Genomic DNA, 18,184 nt, shown 5'->3' on the forward strand with positions numbered 1-18,184 from the left:
ATCATGTATTTAGTTCTACAAGAACTCACAAGTTTTATAATTAACTTATCAAAGAAGAAACCTGGTTAAATCTTGTGCAGATGCTCCATATAACTCATATATTGCAGTGCTAGTTAGTCCTTCTAGCCCTGAACACAAACAGAGAGACCACCTTTGGTAAAGGAAGGGCTGTGGTAATTCTGTTTAATTAAAATGTGCCGTTCATATATTAATCTGACATTCATATACTAATTTGTCAAGCGCCACTGATGAAACATGCATTATGAGATATATGTAACCGGTCTTAAATTTTATGTTTTTTAGGAACATGATGCTGGCAGAGAGATGTGTGCTGCTTAGTGCTGAAGTATTAAAAAGCCAAAGCAAATATTCAGAGGCAGCTGCTCTCCTGATACGTTTAACCAGTGAGGTAAAGAAGATTTCTATTAGCTGGTCTTGTGCTTTGAAATGAGACAGGCTTTCTTTGAACTTTTTCTAATAAATAAATAAATAAACAAATTAGAGCTTTCTAGATAGAAAGCTTTTTCCCTTGGGGGGAAAAAGATTATCATGTCAGATGTTGATTCTATTTGCATTCCATAAAACTATTCTGCTGCTTCTCCTCCACATCTGTTAATTCATGGGAAACCCACAGAACTCTTGTTATGACCACAAAATAAGGAAGCCTTTGCCAGTCTGATGCCCTCAATATGTTTTGGACTTCCACTCTGAAACATCTGGGCAGCACCAGGTTGATGAAGGCTGGAATAAACTCTCATCTTGAACGTTCTGCTAGCCTTCCTTGAAGGAAAGTTGATGGGAGGTTAAAGGTATAGTTTGCCGTATGCTATAATCTGTGGTTATGAAGCACACATGCATTCAAGTAGGATAGTATAACTATTGAAGAAACTTTAAGCTACAGTTTTGCTCTTCACATTTTCTTGAGGCTCTTAGAATCACACTTTTAGATAGCAGCAGAGTAGTCTTAAAATGAAGTACGTATAAAACTCCCAAGATGCAATATATTCCCGCCCCCCCCCCCGTCTATAAGACGTGAGATTAGAAAGACCAATGGTGAATACAATTATTTCGTGTTGGGGATCTGTTAAGATTGTGTGAGGCTACTTTGCATAGGTAACTGAATAAGAAGATTTATTCCTGTGTCATTTTAGAATTGCCCAGAAATTGTTTTGAAACCATTTTGAAGTTATGTGAGATGTTTCAGTTATAAATTAAAAAGGTAACATAGCTCCTGTTTAGTCTTTCAGAATTACAACTCAAAGTTAGCTTGTAATATTCCATACTTGTTCCATGTCTTTTTTGCTTTTTGTTTAATTGAAATATGTTAAAGCTTATATTCTTATTCTTTAATTTTTCTGTTGAAAAATGGCAGCAGAGCGCTTGGATGGGAATGGTGAGTGTTAGAAATGTCAGCCTGAGTAGCTGGAGGTTTAGGTAGTGCATTAAATCTGTTTTTACTCATCTGTATGCCACTGTGTTTTGATATCTGGTTATTGATTAAAATACCAGTTTAAGAGATTTTTTTCATGTTGATGATTGTGTGTGATTCTGGATACTAACATGAACATCAAAGCACTGTTGTGCTCATTGGAGAACAGTCTTCATTTGCTGAACTATTGGTAAATGAGACTCAGAAGGAACACTACATTTTTGCAGCAAGCTCTGTGGAAGGCAGCTTCTTGAAATGTTTAAGCTTTGAATCATTTTTATATTGTTTCTACAAGCATTTTCCATAGGGTTTATTCAGCTCCTTTATTTGAGGCGTCACAAGTATTGAACCAAGGATAAACGCTATAAAACCTCCTCTTTATACCAACTCACTTTGATCTTTAAAAAGTCAAGCAGAACCAGTGAAATCGAAGAGAGTTCACTTTTTGACATGCAGTACAGAAAACATGGTTTGCAATCACTTGAGAAATAAATCATTAAGAGGGTTGTACTGTTGTAGCTCTTGGCAGTGAAATTTGGATGCAACGTATTCAGTGTTGGCTAGTGAAGATTTGTAGAATTGGCATATATTCACTGCATCAGTAATACTATAGAGCCTTGCATTGTTTCAGACTTCAGAGCCTTCTCTGGTAATAGGGAATTTATATTTAAGAATATGGACATCACTGTGCTTTCTGGGTAATTGTAACTTGTCTCTTATCACTCACTGTTTTTAATAGGATTCAGATCTGCGGAGTGCACTGTTGCTCGAGCAAGCTGCACATTGTTTTATAAATATGAAAACTCCTATGGTTAGAAAATTTGCCTTTCATATGATACTGGCTGGCCATAGGTATAGTAAAGCAGGGCAGGTAAGTTTCCAGTGTTAGGAAATAAGTACATATTCTGTAATTTTCCAATTCTCTTGATAGTGTTTTAGCACCTTTAAAATACTTGATCAGTGTTAAATATTGCTCGAGTTGAGTGGAAAGTTTTATTCTACATCTTGGGAGGGGAAACTCAGAAATGAAATGTTTCCCATTCCATCTACTGAAGAGAACATAGGTAGTTGTATCTTAAGTGTTGGCTACCTGGACGCAGGTGGGATTAGCACTCTGTATTGAATTACCAAGACCATTCTTATGCTAGATATTGGGGGACCCTTCAGAGCAGATTAGGAGGAGTACAGGAGAAAGGTAAATTATCGGAAATGGCTTTCCTAGCCATTCTGCTGATGCAACCCTTACTATCAGTTTAGGGACACAATTGGCTTGTGTTGTTGGCTTCTGTTGATCTGCCCTTATTTCAGAAAGCTGTTTAAGGTAATGGCTTCTTATATTGACATAAAATATCCTTTTGAACTTTTTGGGTTTTTACCCTTTAGCTCTAGATAGATCGGCAGGTGGAATTTTATTTACCATGCCTCACTTTTTATCTTTCAGAAGAAGCATGCTTTACGATGTTACTGTCAAGCCATGCAAGTTTATAAAGGGAAAGGATGGTCACTTGCAGAAGATCATATAAACTTCACTATTGGTCGGCAGTCTTTTACACTTCGGCAGCTTGACAATGCCGTATCCGCCTTCAGGCATATTTTGATCAATGACAGCAAGCAAAGTGCTGCTCAGCAAGGGGCCTTCCTCCGAGAATATCTTTATGTTTATAGGGTAAGATGTCAGTTTTTATCCTCTGTGTTCTGCAGTTGTCTTTTAACTTTCCCCTGCTTGATACTAAAATGTAAGTTAACCTTACCTGATGACGTACACAGAAATGCTATATTGAATGCTTGCAGCTCATGTTACTTTATGTAGGACCACGTCTGGCTAGCATCTCACTGATGCCTATCAGCTGGCTTCTGTATCAAGCAGTTTGTTCCGAAAAAGATGTTCTTTTAGTATGGACACAATATGATGTTCTAAATTCTATCCCACTATAGTACTCAAAACTTGTATATAGTAATAAATATTTGTAAATTGCTATAAACTCTAGCCCTGGTTCAAAGCACTGCATGACTAATTTCATGTATCCAGTGGGACTTGGGTATGTCAAAGAGTTTCTTTTTCCATTTAGTAAACCTTTTCTTGAAACAGTGGAAATTTAAAATGATATTGTATGGGGAATGGCATTACATGTGTCTGTTGGAATCTGCATGTGTATGCACCTTATTTGCATCCCCTAAAACAGGCACGTCCAACAGGTAGATTGTGATCTACCAGTAGATCACTGGATGTCTGTGGTAGATCACTGCTAGATCACTGGCACCCCTAAAAAAGCTCACCCAAAATTTTCCTCTTCCCTAAAAAAAGCTGAACAACTATGACCTGGAGCCCTAAACAAAAATGGGCCTCCCTCCCTCCTAAAGGAAGCTCAACAAGTTTGACCTAAACCCAAAAAAACAGGACTTCCCTTCCTTAAAAAAAACTCAACAGCTTTGACCTGAACCCCCCAAAAGGGGGTAGATCACTCCCAGTTTTTAACTCTGTGAGTAGCTCACAGTCTCTTGGGAGTTGGCCACCCCTGCCCTAAAACATTTTTATGTGAGAGACAGACCTTTTGCAGGTATTAGTCATATGCTGCCCTGAAAATCTTTGTAAGCAGTTGAACCTCAGAAATAAACACCAAAATAAAAGCTTCCTTTGAATCCCCAAGTAAAATATTTATTAAAAAGAGATAAAGAGATTTTAATCACAAATTAATTAAGTTTTCGTTCCATAAGATGCACTTTTTTCCTCCTAAAAAGTAAGAGGAAAGGTCTGTGCATATTATGGAGCAAATGCATGGTCCCTGGAGCCGAATTGCCCAGGGGCTAAAGGCAGATTGTGCTTTTTTTTAAAAAAAAAACAGAGCTAAAGGCTAACAAGAGGGGAAAAGAAAGGAATCCGCTCAGCAGCTGATTGCAAGAGATCAGGGAGGGAGATAAGAGAGCTAGCTCCCTTCCTGGCCCCTTGCCTAGGCCTCAATTGTTGTCTGCAGAGGCAGACATGTGACTGGCTGATTAGATTGTCTGTCTGGAAACTGTAGAAATAGGTCCCATTCCTTTCCTATAGAAGAAGCTGCAGAACTGTGAGTTGAACCCCATACAAACAGGATTTTTTCCCTTTGCAAGGAAACTCAGCAACTTTGAGCTGATCCTTAAAAATGGAGCTTTCCCCCTTTGTAAAAAGATGCACAACTCTGAGCTGACCCCCCCCCCCCCAAAAATAGGGCTTTTCCCATTTGCAAAAAAGCTGCACAACTTTGAGCTGATCCTTTAAAAAATGGAGCTTTCCCCCTTTGCAAAAGAAGCTTCCTCAAATATTTATTTTGGGGGGGGGCAAAGGCACCTAGGCCTCTAGGAGTTGGCTGCTATGCCTAAGACAATTCTAGAAAGCCAAACTGGGTGCGTCCTATGGAGCAAAAAATATGGTATACAATTGTGGGTACATTTAACCCAATTTCCTAACACATTCAAAATCCTAACCTAAAGATAAAAGAGTAAAAAGGTAAAGGGACCCCTGACCATTAGGTCCAGTTGTGACTGACTCTGGGGTTGCGGTGCTCATCTCGCGTTATTGGCCGAGGGAGCCTGCGTACAGCTTCCAGGTCATGTGGCCAGCATGACAAAGCTGCTTCTGGCGAACCAGAGCAGCACACAGAAATGCCGTTTACCTTCCCACCGGAGCGGTACCTATTTATCTACTTGCACTTTGACGTGCTTTCGAACTGCTAGGTTGGCAGGAGCAGGGACCAAGCAACGGGAGCTCACCCCATCGCAGGGATTCAAACTGCCGACCTTCTGATCGGCAAGCCCTAGGCTCTGTGGTTTAACCCACAGAGCCACCTGCCTCCCAAGATAAAAGAATACATATCCCATAAGATGAAATAAAAGTGGTGAAGAAGAACAATATACTATGAGACTTCCAAGAAAATGGAGATAATGAGTGTTCCTGCAACTTGATAAATATAAGTACATGATGAAGCCAAGGCACAAAGTCAGGGTCAGGAATGGCTAATACTAAACTAATTCAAAGTACATTAGTACTTTCTGTTGCTTATGTAATCCATAAAGTTGACTTCTTGTATATTTATGTTAAATGAAATATTAGCTGAAAATATGATAAAAGCATGCTGCTTTTAGCAGCTTTCTTTAAAATTATATTTTACAAATTCCACAGTAAAAGAAACTAAATAGACAGTAAAGGGAATACATTGGAAGCTGTTGTTTGGATGGTACCATTGCAATTATAAAATGACGCACAGGTTCATAAATTACTGTTATTTATTATTATTTATACATTTTATACTGGAGGAATTTCAAGATATTATTTTTTGCACTCCCCTAAATGCTTCTTGCTTTCTTTAGTTTTGTATATTCCAATTCTCAATATCTAGTTTTACTTGCCAAAAGTTGACCAAGCTCTGCTTTTCTTTCTTGCAGAATGTAAGTCAGCTATCACCTGATGGGCCGTTACCACAACTTCCTTTACCTTATATTAATAGTTCTGCAACACGAGTGTTTTTTGGACATGACAGACAGCAATCAGAAGGTTAGCACAAAAAGGGATTTGTTCTTAAGCCATTTGAGTTCATGAGGATAGCATACCTTAACATAAGGTTGGATTTGTACATGCTACAGAATGAGATGGTAGACTAGACTGTATCACTTCATACTACAGGTGGCTATTATATTGCTTAGATATAAGTTAGAAAAAGACATTAGCAATTCTGCAGTCAAAAGTTTGGGTTGGCTAGTTCAATATGTGAACCTTGGTCCGCTCCTGCTGGCTTGTTGATGTCCCTACCCACTTATTGTTCTGGATTTCAATCTCACTGTCTCCCCCAGTCCTGCTCCCAGCAATACATACCATCTCTTGAAAATGCATGTATGAAACAGGCGTTTTAAGAAAATTGTATGATCTTCCAATTGAAAGTTGATTTACCATTTGTAATAAAAACATAAAAAGTGTTGTTGTTTTTTGGTACTCTCTGGTGTACTGAAGTGATTGTGATTTTTAATTTTTATTCACAACTAGGTGAAAAACAGGCAGCAACACACATAAGCCTTGATCAAGAATATGACTCTGAATTCTCCTATCAATGGAAGGAACTTGAAGAGCAAGCTGTGGCTGCAGCTAACAAAGGCACAGCACTTTCTAATTTCCAGCCAACACAGTATTGTCTGAATAAGTATTCAGATAACTCTAGATTTCCACTTGGTGTAGTAGAAGGTAAAAAAATTGTACACATTTTTTAAAATGGCACATAAAATTAATATTATTTCAGCAAAGTTGCTTATGGAATAGAATTGCAGTGATAAGCTTTTAAATCATGAATGCCTTTGTTTATTCTCACATCTTATAAGAATAACCTCCCTAAATACTTTCCCTTTTAATAGAGCCAATAACTGTGGAAGTAGCTTTTAGAAATCCATTGAAAGTTCCACTTCTGTTAACCGACTTATCACTGCTTTGGAAATTCCAACCAAAGGATTACAATTCAAAGAATAACGGAGATACAAAGGAAGTAGTAAGTGATTTTTTCAAGTCCTCTAAGAAGACTTCATGCACTACTAGTAATATTTGTATCTTTCAAAATCTTTTTCTTGAAAAGTAAATCAGTGCACGCTTTCATATTTTGAATTTCATTCTACTTAGCTTTTAATCCCCCAGAGATTATTCACAGCCTCCTCTTAGAGGACAAGGTTTAGAATCATGCATGGCCTCTGCTCTTGGAACTACCGTGTTTCCCCTTTTTTAAGACGTAGTCAGAAAGTAAGTCATGGCAGCATTTTTTAGTATTAGTGAAATATAAGACGCCCCCCGAAAATAAGATATACCTCCATGCGAGACCGCCGAGCGCCCCAGCCAGCCAGAGGGGCCTGGAACCGGCTGCTGTTGCTGCAGTGAACACATGGAGCGCCCTGCAGCCCCTGGCCTCTTTTCTTTTCTTTTGGGCTGCCCGAGGCCTGCCGCCCCGCCGCCGTAACCTGCGGCTGCAGAGCGGAGCGCTCCGAAGCGCTGAGCGCTCGGAGCGCCCTGCAGCGCCTTGCCTCTTCTTTTGGGGGGGAGCTGCCCGAGGCCTGCTGTCCCGCCGCCGGAACCGGCGGCTGCAGAGCGGAGCACTCCGAAGCGCCGAGCGCTCGGAGCGCCCTGCAGCGCCTGGCCTCTTCTCTTTTTGTTTGGCTGCCCGAGGCCGGCGGCTGCAGAGCGGAGCGCTCCGAAGCGCCAAGCGCTCGGAGCGCCGTGCAGCTCCTGGCTTCTTCTTTTGGGGGGAGAGCTGCCCGAGGCCTGCCCCCCGCCGCCGGAACTGGCGGCTGCAGAGCGGAGCACTCCGAAGCGCCGAGCGCTCGGAGCGCCCTGCAGCGCCTGGCCTCTTCTCTTTTTGTTTGGCTGCCTGAGGCCGGCGACTGCAGAGCGGAGCACTCCGAAGCGCCGAGCGCTCGGAGCGCCTTGCAGCGCCTGGCCTCTTCTTTTGGGGGGTGAGCTGCCCAAGGCCTGCTACCCCGCCGCTGGAACCAGCGGTCTGCAGCGCCGAGCGCCCGGAGCGCCCAGCAGTGCTGGGCGGAGCGCCGAGCCAGCAGCCTGCCGCCTCGGTTCCTGGAACCGGCGGCTGCTGCAGCGCCACATAGAGCGCCCATCAGTGCCGCGCAGAGCGCCCAGCAGCACCCCGAGCCAGTGGCCTGGCCCCTCCGAGGAGGCCTTAAGGTACAAGACATCCCCTGAAAATAAGACACCGTGTGTTTTTTTGAGTAAAAAAAGTTATAAGACGGTGTCTTAAAAAGGGGGAAACACGGTAGGAGTCCCACCTCATCAAAGGGAAATTTACCTTCTCATTATTAGAGAGACAATGACTGTAGTTGAAATTACTAAGACTCCCCGCCATCACCTTGCAGTGGAGAATGGAGGCTTCTGCTTTATATTAGCTGTAGTTTATTGTGTCATCCAAATCCTATACCTTTGTGAAAACAAGCCAACATTATAAATTATGGTTTGAAGTTGGCTTGTTTCCACTAACCATACTTAATATTAGTCATATGTTTGGCAACACAGGAAGCTGTAGTTAATCTAAAAAGAAAGCAAAAGTTTTCAAACATACGGCTAAACCAGAGGAGGAAGCGGGGAGCACATAAGTACCCCAAGGAGCACTAGGCTCTTTCTCATAATGCAGAATTTGGTTTAACATTGTGTCCAAACAAACCCGTTAGGTCGGATACCTGCTGCCCCCCCCCAGCTATACCTAGGTTTTTGTTTCCGTAAACTATCAAGTTGAAATATATTAAAATATAATGTTCTTAGAACCACTATTGGGAACAATTTGCTACTGAGAAAGAATGGTGTGCTTAATTGAATATTTTCTCATAATTTATTTTAGGAAACATCTGGAAAAGATATGATTGGAGCTGAAGTAATACCAGAGTTTTTGATGAACAGTGAAGAAACTAAAATGGTGGGTACTTTACCCCCCCCCCAAAAAAGCAAAAACTTTTCCAGGTCTTCACAAAAGGAGTTAGACATAAAATGCTTTTAAACATTCCTTTTGTGAAGCACTTTGTGGGGGGGGAGAGGATTATTTTTCAGTTTTAAATAACTCACAAGAGTTTAATACCTACTGTACTTTAATAGTGCTTACATTATTTAAGATGGTACTTGGCAGTAGAGAAGCATTGCAGTGGGGATGTTCTTTTCCATAAGGTCCATCTGGGCAGCCCTTTAATAATATCTGAACAAGTATTCTGTAGAATTATAAAGACACAAGAAAAGCAATGGAAAATTGTTTGCCTATGCTACAATGTTGCATTTATTTTCTGAAACACTCCTGTATAAATATGTAAATTGTAATAATCTTGCAGATAGCTTCTTAGAATGGTAAATGTAGATGCCTGCTTTTGTTTAACTAAAATGACGTTTAAATGTAAAATAACTACACTAGCAACAACAAAAATTTAACATATCTCCACAGGCAAGACTAAAGCTCTTTCCCCATCAAACAGGGGAGCTACACATTCTGGGAGTCGTTTACAATCTTGGCACCATTCAGAGTACTTCAGTGCTAGATGGAGTAGACCCTTCTGTTGTACTGCAAACAGGTATGCCTGTTGTATTTTTATGTCTAACACAGGGTCTAGTAACACATGGACTGTGGTCCATAGGGCTGGTTCCTTCAGTTTTGCCCGCTACTAATGGGATATAGGTATTTCAGTTCATGATTTGTTATCATGACTAGACCATAGTCTTTACACCAAATTTGATACTTCCCTATGCCATATGAGGGTGGTAAGCTAGAGTTCTGGTTCCCTTATAATATCTAGACCATAGTTTGGGCTCATGCACTCCTGTGCACAAGACATAGCTCAGAAGCATCCACTTCCATTTTCAACAAACTGCGCTTTATGGCCCATCCTGGTACTGGTTTTAGAATTAACGATGGTTTATTGAAACACATAGAATTATTAATCGCAGTTTCAAATTGACTTGTTTTCAGTCTAGGCTTAGAAATAACAAATCACATTTATTTGGTAACTCAGCAAGTGCTTCTGATCTCCTTTTCACTGATGAAACCAATGCAGGAAAGGAGATGGTGGAATATGCACTTCCAAGGATTGTGCACATAGTGCTGAACTGGGATTTATGTGTGGGTAGCCAACATAGCAGTAAAATACTACCTGTCGACATCATGAGATGGCTACATCACATGAAAGAGATTTTCTTACTGCTGCAGTGTTGCCTGTTGAATTCCCATATTACTTAGTGAAAGAAAGGGTTTTCCAAATTCCAACTTCACCTTTACCAGAAGTATCATGAAAAGGATGCCACCAAGAAAGTCACCAGAAAACAATGGCTCCATTGGATCTGGACTTGTACAAGCAGCAGGGTGCTGGGCAGTGAGGTTTTCCTGCTCCCTCTTCCAGCTCCCATAAAAAGCTGCTTCTGATGACTGGCACAGGAGGAGGTCTGTGTGGAGGTCTGTAATAAGGGGAAGGGGGTGTAAAAGCCTTGTTGTGTGAGCCACCTTCTGCTTATACAAGATGGGATCCAAGCCAATCTGTTGATCATGTTGTAAAGTTAGATTTAACATTAAAACCTCATCATTTTAAGAGCCAGACACACATACCTTTTATGACAGCAAAATAATTTCATTATCTATATTTACCTATATTCTGGCGTATAAGATGACTGGGTATGTAAGACGACCCCCAACTTTTCCAGTTAAAATATAGAATTTGGGATATACTCGCCGTATGAGAAATACGACCCAACGTATAAGACGACCCCCGACTTTTGAGAAGATTTCCCTGGGTTAAAAAGTAGTCTTATACGCAGAAGTATATATATTAAAAAAACCTGTTTGGGGAGGGATGATGATGAAGATGGTTTCTTTCAGTGTCAAATTCACTTTTAACAATTGTAAGCTCAACTCAATGTGATCTTAAAAACCAGCTCAAGTTTTTATTATCTGCTTACTTGTTCCTCAATATCCTGTTGGTTTTCTTTTCAGGAAAATTTATCTCTAATGGAATGTCAGTACGGGGGCGACAAGACTTAGAAATCCAGGGTCCTCGTTTGAATAGCACAAAAGAAGAGAAAACATCTATTAAATATGGACCTGATCGACGTTTAGATCCTATCATTACAGAGGATATGCCTTTGCTAGAGGTACAGCTAATCATTGACAACATTGTCAAATATGTAACAGCTGCTTCCTTTATTACTCTGTTTCAGATTAAACTTGTTGAGTTATAGTGCATAGAGTTGAAATTTGAAGCCCTGTTAAATTTAATTCAAGTGTAAAAGAGTATAAAAGACTATTAAAGTGTAAAAGAGTGTAAACTGTAAAAGAGCATGATGCATCTTCTTCCCCAGACTTATTGCACTGAAATGTGAATTTTTTCTAAGGTTGGCTGATAACAGCTTTCTGAGAAAAAGAAAAACTATTTTCATTTCTTGTCACTTTCTACGTGTTACTCTAGGTGGTACTCTTTTCATGTTAATTTTAGTAAAAGTGAAAATGGAATTTGGAAAACCACCTTTACGTGGACTTGATTCTGCAAAATTTATTTCTATTGATAAATATGGACATATAAGATAGTCCTGCCTTAATGAACTTGGTCAGTTTGTCAAAATGTGTTCCTATGTTTCTCTTCCAATGCAGGTCTTCTTTATAAATTTTCCTACAGGGCTGCTTTGTGGAGAAATCCGAAAGACATATGTAGAGTTTATGAATGTAGGCAAGTGTCCTCTGACTGGAGTGAAAGTTGTTTCTAAACGGCCAGAATTCTTTACCTTTGGTGGCAGTAGCGCTATTTTAACACCACTAAGCCCTTCAGCATCTGAACATTGTAGCGCTTACAAGACTGTTGTTAAGCATTCTACCTCCCTATATTCGCTGACGTCCTCGGCTGATTCTTCAGACTTTGGGGTTGGAACAGGATGTCAGCCAGAAGTGATAGATGTCCCCCTTCCTGATTCTGTACTGCTCCCTGGAGCTTCAGTACAGCTTCCCATGTGGTTACGTGGTCCAGATGAAGAAGGTGTCCATGAAATAAACTTCTTGTTTTACTATGAAAGTATTAGAAAACACTCAAAAATGTGGTAAGCTCTTAACTATCTTTCTTACTTCTGAGTTAAGTGGAGTTTTGTCAGGGTGGATCCAGACATGTCCCCCCACAAACAGCAGGATGTCAGCCTGGAATATCTTTCTGCAGAGTGTCCTTTTAGCTTATAACAACCGTTTTTTTTATTGGCTGTAATGTTGAATCCAATTCAATTGGTTATATGCAAATACTATATCCTTTTCATTTATTTATTTTCATTTATTTAACGTGTAAAGCCAGTACTTCCTTTAAATTATATGTCTGGGTAGGTTATTTATTTTCATTTATTTAACGTGTAAAGCCAGTACTTCCTTTAAATTATATGTCTGGGTAGGTTACAAAATTTTGGGGTAGAACAGATGCAATACTTAATTAAATTTGTACCATTTTTAATCAAATGACTGCTTATAGTCTTCAGATTCTGGATGAACCTGAATATTATCATTTGAGTATAATTCTAAGCACACAGATGGATGTGTGGTGCTTTGTGTAACTAAAATGCTGTGTACTTCTCTTAAATGAATGTACTACATGGAAAACTGGATTTATTTATTATTTAAATTTTAATGCTGCTTTTCCACATACATATGCTTAAAGTAGCTCACAACAGAACAAAAACGAAAATCAATACATTGTTACAGTAACAAATGACAAATCATTTCAAGACATAACATGGCAATCCAACAAATAAAAGAATTCCATGCACTTATACATTTGGACACCTCTTAAAACACCTCAGCCACATTTGGCATGAGGCCATGGAGTAGGTTTTTGTCTATTTTTGGATACCAGTGGATACCATTTTGTAACAAAATGGCAGACTACACAGCAGTGTACCACATAAAAATACAATATACCATAAAATAATACACAATTCAGAATAAGTGTAAATCACAATGATCAACAGCACACACCACTGGGATCACAGTTCAGGGAACACCTCTGTGATTTAAAAACAAGTATTAAGCAAGCACCTGAAGCTAAACGGTTATTGCTTGCCTGCTATTAGTAGTAAGGGAGTCCAGTAAGGCATCAGATATGTGGAACTTTTTAGAGTGAAATGAAACGATGCAATTCAGTGGGCCTGTAGATGCAACAGAGCGAATTTCCCCCCATTTTTAATGCAAGCCATCTTAATTGTTAGTGAACAACTTCCTGGTGCTGAAGTGCATGTGAGGGAAATACAAAGGTGGTGAAATGTTACAGATTTTTTCTTTCCAGTCACAGAGTATTGAGACATACTGCCGTTATTTGTACCAGTCGATCCCTGACTGTACAAGCTACCGTATATCGAAGCAATGCTCTTGAGGATGAAAAAGGTGATGGCGACAATATGCTAGTGTTTGTGGATGTGGAAAATATCAATACCGTAAGTCCGCTCAGAACTCGGTCCAACAGTGATTGTATTTTTAAATTGAAGCTTGCTGTCCTCAGAGAAAATGCCGGGAGTGTGTAAGATATCCTTAGGTGGGATAAGAATGCACACACCCCTGCTTGAAGGCAGGATCATAGAACCTTTAAAGGAAGTTGTCCCTTCCCCTGGAGCTTCAGTTTGCTCAGAGCGCATTGCTTATCTTTGTCTTCTCTGACTTTTTAATATATATTTATAGATCTGTGCATAGAGTTAGTCTCTTAAAACTAATTTTCAAAAACTAATTTTACTGGATTGAAAGTTCAGAATAGGCATAGGCAAACTCCTGTCCTCCAGATGTTTGGGACTGCACTTCCCATCATCCCTGACCACTGGCGCTGTTAGCTAGGGATGATGGGAATTGTAGTCCCAAACATCGGGTGGGACGGAGTTGCCTATGCCTGGTTCAGAATAAAGTAATTTTAGTACCATCCCCTGTTCTATTGAACCGATGGCGATGCAGATGTTTAACTTCTAACAGTATCTAGGATAGGGTAAATTTAGAAATGTCACTTTGTAGTATTCAGCTTCATTATGCATAATTAAAATAATTGGCCTGTTCTGAACCTCTTCAGACATCATTTTCTCTCTAGAAGTCTAGCTTGGGAGAAATTGGAATGTGCTTCTGGCAAATGGGCCTCCACCCCTGTACCTACCACACTTGGTTTGCTATGGAAGGAAGTGATTAACCAGATTTAAGAGATTCTGTGCCTTTGTTCCTCTGAGATTAAAATCTCTATACAGAGGGTATAAACTTGCAGTGTTAGGAGAGATCTCCACATTCAAATGAATGTAGGATCTTCTGATTCAGTTGCTTTCTTTATTAGTCTACAATGAAGGGAGCAGAGGAACAAGCTGACCACCTTAAGGCCCACTTCTAGACTCTCTCCAGGCATGAACCTGGGGAGGTGGAGATAATGTGCTTATGCAGGGCTTTGTTCGTTTCATTTTTTCAGTGGACAGATTAAAATAGGTATGAAAAATGTGAATAATGAAATCTGGAAGATTTTCAGGTGCCACAACTCACACTCTCTTTTTTTATATGTAAACTTTACTTGTCACTAACTCATGCAATGTATTAAATGCTATCGAACAAATGCAGCCAGAGTTGAATTAGGGATAATTAGGTATCCTTAAAGTATACACCAGCTTAAAGTGCTTCCTGACGGGGCCTTTTATCGCGAGCAGGTCATTGAGATTTGATTTTTCTGTGTGCATGTTTGGCATGTTAGATTGTGTACATACATGTTCATCACCCCATAATCATGGATTGCTGTCCAATACCAGTGGGTGAAATTTGATGGAATGTTTCTGGAGGGTTTTTTTGTCCCTCCACTGTCCTTTTTCTGTTCTGGAAGCACCATTTTGTTAATTGTCCTGATCTAACGTTTTCAGAAAGACGCATGAATAAAAATACTAAATATTTTGAGTGATATCAAGCCATTGAACATTTTCTATTATATGACTTAATTAACTTTCATCTCTTATCTCTGTTTTTGGTGTGTGCTTATTAGAGTGAAGCTGGTGTAAAAGAATTTCACATAGTACAAGTATCTAGTAACAGCAAGAACTGGAAATTGCAGGAATCCATAAATCTGTCTGAAGACAAAGGTTTGTGAATTGTAGAAGTAGATATGATAGTTCAAATTCTGTTTTGTATAAATGTTTAGGCTTGGATCCTAAGAACTGCAAGTTCAGCTCGTCAAATGGAACTTTCCTGCTTCCTTTTGACTGCAGCTCCCTGCATCCCCAAAAACTGTTCCTGAGGTTCTGTAGGACATTATTTAATGTAGGGGTGGGGGGTGGGGAGGGAACAGTAGTTGTGCTTGGGAAGTGGTTGAAAAGTTCTGGGCCAAAAATTGTAACGTGTCAAAAGTAAAAGATTTAGAAGCATAAGAAAAATAAAAATATGTAATAGTATTACCCTATTACACACACACACACACACACACACACACACACACACACACACACAAACACAAGTTTGTGATTGTGCTGTTGTGTGTAAAATATGTGAGCTTAGCAGTTATGATGTTAAAGTGTAAACTTCTATGACATGAGAAGCAATCCATATTTGGTCATTCCTTCTATCAGATATTAAGCTGGCTAACAGAGAGAAAGGAAAACTGTGCTTGAAAGCAGTAAGATGCAAGCATTTCGTAGGTAAGTATTCAGTTTTTTTCATTATAATATTTCTATAATTAAATTTTCATTCATTTTTATGGGCTAACGTTTTTCTCCCTTTTCATTTGTAGAAAATTATACATTTGCAGATATCGTTTTTGGAAGTGAACAGGTATACATGTCATATTTTTTAATGCATTTATACAGTGGTGTAATATAACCACATGAGTAAAGCATTTATTCCAATATATGATCTTGGTGATGGAAAAAACCTTGCTAAATCTAAAACACAGAAAAATCAATGGTCCAAGTACCCATGTACTGAATAATAATAATAATGAAGTATTGATATATTTTATGTAGTTATTCACAAAGCTCAGGAACCCTAATGCCCCCAAAGGCATTTTAAAAACGTAATAATTACTCAAGTACAGTCACATTCTCTCTTCCACATTGTATATACAGATTTAGACATAAGCAGAATATGACCACAATCAATGTGCATATCTAAATATTTCTTGGCCTTTGTTCAGAACAGCTCTGCTGAACTGAACTGCTTTTTTAAAAGTGCAGTGTTTGAGTGCACAGTGACAAGCATACAGTGGGATCATTTCCCTTGTTAAATGAAATTCTTGCAGTAAATTCCCAGACTGTTTGGAACTGGAGGAACATGATGAACAAGTTGGGGTTTCTGTGGAATTATAATTTGAAGAGGCAACCTCTGAATGCACATCATTCTTGGATTCCAGTTTACTGTATAGTCATGTTTTTTAAACAAATATGTTCCTGGCTATTTCTGAAGAACAACACCTCTGTTCCTTTTTTCGTAGATAATCAGTTCAACCAGTCCATGTGCAGATTTCTTTTTCCGAAGCTTATATTCTGACTTAAAAAGAGCTCGATCACAGCAAAGTGTGCACACATCACAAGGAGCTGCAAAACCACATCTTGACAATGCTGTCAGACTAATACAGAAGTGCAGTGAGGTGGATTTGAACATCATTGTACTTTGGAAAGTATGTATAAAATATAAAATATTTCCACAAATAAGCAAAACAGTACAACCTAAGCATACAAAACAGTAGAGATAAGCTGCGTACTGTTATTTACTGACACAGACCTAGGAGACGGGGGCCATTTTAAAACACTTCCTAAAGGATAGCATTGTCAGCCCTCTGGTGAATGTATCTGGAGATGAAGTTCCACAATTGGACTGCATCAGAGAACACCCTGTTTCCAGTAACTGCCCACCTAACTACATGTTTTTAAATATGTCATTTTAAGGGTTCTTTATAAATGTATTTAATAACCAAATAAAAGTATTGGGATGGCTATACTTTATTAGCAGTACTCAACAATATATTCTACAATAGATCTATAAAAAGGTTATTATTTTAACCATATTTGTGTCCATTCTTAGCTGCCAGTATTTGGAAAATTCCTGTTACAACTTACACCTTACAAATTTGTTTATGTTGTGATCTTTTTCAACCTTTTCCTCAAACAGGCATATGTGGTGGAGGATAACAAGCAACTCATTTTGGAAGGACAGCATCATGTTGTACTTCATACAGTAGGGAAGGAGGCATTTTCTTTCCCTCAAAAACAGGTATCATGGAAGAATTACTCTTTTTTGTTTTTAAGGAAAGCAAGGGTATGTTTTTTTTTACACAAAAGCTTTATTGCAGTCCACAGACCCACACAGTAGAACAATAATCAACAGTTATTAAGGTATAAAATCAGCCTTGCTAGCATTTTAATAGATGAACTTTGAAAAATATTTTTTTTTTGGGGGGGGAATCTTGACCAGGTGGATTTCAGGCAGAATGCAATAACATAGTCTATATTAGAAGTTCCATTATTAATAACACAATAAATGTAGGAGTATTGAGATACTGCCAAACGCTTGGAATGAAGGTTGAACTAGGGTGCTGTATGGGGGGGATATGACGATTTATTAACCTGTTTTCTTGAAGCATGTCTAAACAAAAGTTATTTTGAGTCAAGTGCAAACATAAGGATGACTTCCTTCCACCTATAGATCATGACTCAATCTTGGGAAATGGTGCACATATTAACCATGATTAAGGCCAGCCAGGATTTCCCTTAGCAAAGGATCTTGAACTAACTTTAATTAGCATATTTGTGGATGGAATATATTATCTTGCTCTTATACCTTTGTTTTTTAGGGTTTTAAAAAAATACTCGGGAATTCTGACTGGGAAGACTTGGAACAGGTATGGGAATCCAGTGCTGTATGGTCACCATTTCTGTTATCTGTTTGATCATATTGGACATTTCTTCTGCATTTGTTTTAAAGAAGGAATGAATGAACAGTGTTTTCCTCTTACATGATTTGAATAAAATCTCTTCTGTATTTCTCACATGCGGGATTGAGTTCTTCTTGATTTTATACGACTTTGCTTATTTAACACTTGTATTCCAGGAGTCATCGGAGATAGGGCTCTTCAATTTTTTTCGGCCAGAAAACACATCGGTTCCTGCTAGGCCATCTCTGGATCAGTTTTCCAGCCTTATTAAAACTAGTCTTCATTATCCAGAAACCTATAACCACCCATTTCATCAAAAAAGGTTTGAATGCTTCTTGGTTTTAATTTAAGGAATTTAGATATTGTTGAATGTGATGCAAC

General features: G+C 39.1%; 1 protein-coding gene across 5 annotated transcripts in view; it reads left to right on the forward strand.

Moving 5' to 3' along the window:
• Positions 1–18,184, forward strand: part of TRAPPC8 (trafficking protein particle complex subunit 8) — a 52,523-nt gene that overhangs the window by 26,395 nt on the left and 7,944 nt on the right. For 4 of the 5 annotated variants that reach the window (XM_035125149.2, XM_035125150.2, XM_035125147.2 and 1 more), the window contains 18 exons: positions 304–409; positions 2,169–2,300; positions 2,871–3,095; positions 5,846–5,954; positions 6,441–6,635; positions 6,803–6,933; positions 8,779–8,853; positions 9,367–9,493; positions 10,903–11,060; positions 11,557–11,996; positions 13,220–13,367; positions 14,924–15,020; positions 15,504–15,572; positions 15,665–15,705; positions 16,364–16,549; positions 17,041–17,142; positions 17,723–17,770; positions 17,980–18,125. In XM_035125149.2, the coding sequence (XP_034981040.1) occupies positions 304–409; positions 2,169–2,300; positions 2,871–3,095; positions 5,846–5,954; positions 6,441–6,635; positions 6,803–6,933; positions 8,779–8,853; positions 9,367–9,493; positions 10,903–11,060; positions 11,557–11,996; positions 13,220–13,367; positions 14,924–15,020; positions 15,504–15,572; positions 15,665–15,705; positions 16,364–16,549; positions 17,041–17,142; positions 17,723–17,770; positions 17,980–18,125 (2,535 nt within the window). The remainder of the gene's footprint in view (positions 1–303; positions 410–2,168; positions 2,301–2,870; positions 3,096–5,845; positions 5,955–6,440; positions 6,636–6,802; positions 6,934–8,778; positions 8,854–9,366; positions 9,494–10,902; positions 11,061–11,556; positions 11,997–13,219; positions 13,368–14,923; positions 15,021–15,503; positions 15,573–15,664; positions 15,706–16,363; positions 16,550–17,040; positions 17,143–17,722; positions 17,771–17,979; positions 18,126–18,184) is intronic. The other variant, XM_035125151.2, reaches the window with a different exon arrangement.

This window comes from Zootoca vivipara, chromosome 8 (genome assembly GCF_963506605.1).
Source record: "Zootoca vivipara chromosome 8, rZooViv1.1, whole genome shotgun sequence".
NCBI lineage: Eukaryota > Metazoa > Chordata > Lepidosauria > Squamata > Lacertidae > Zootoca > Zootoca vivipara.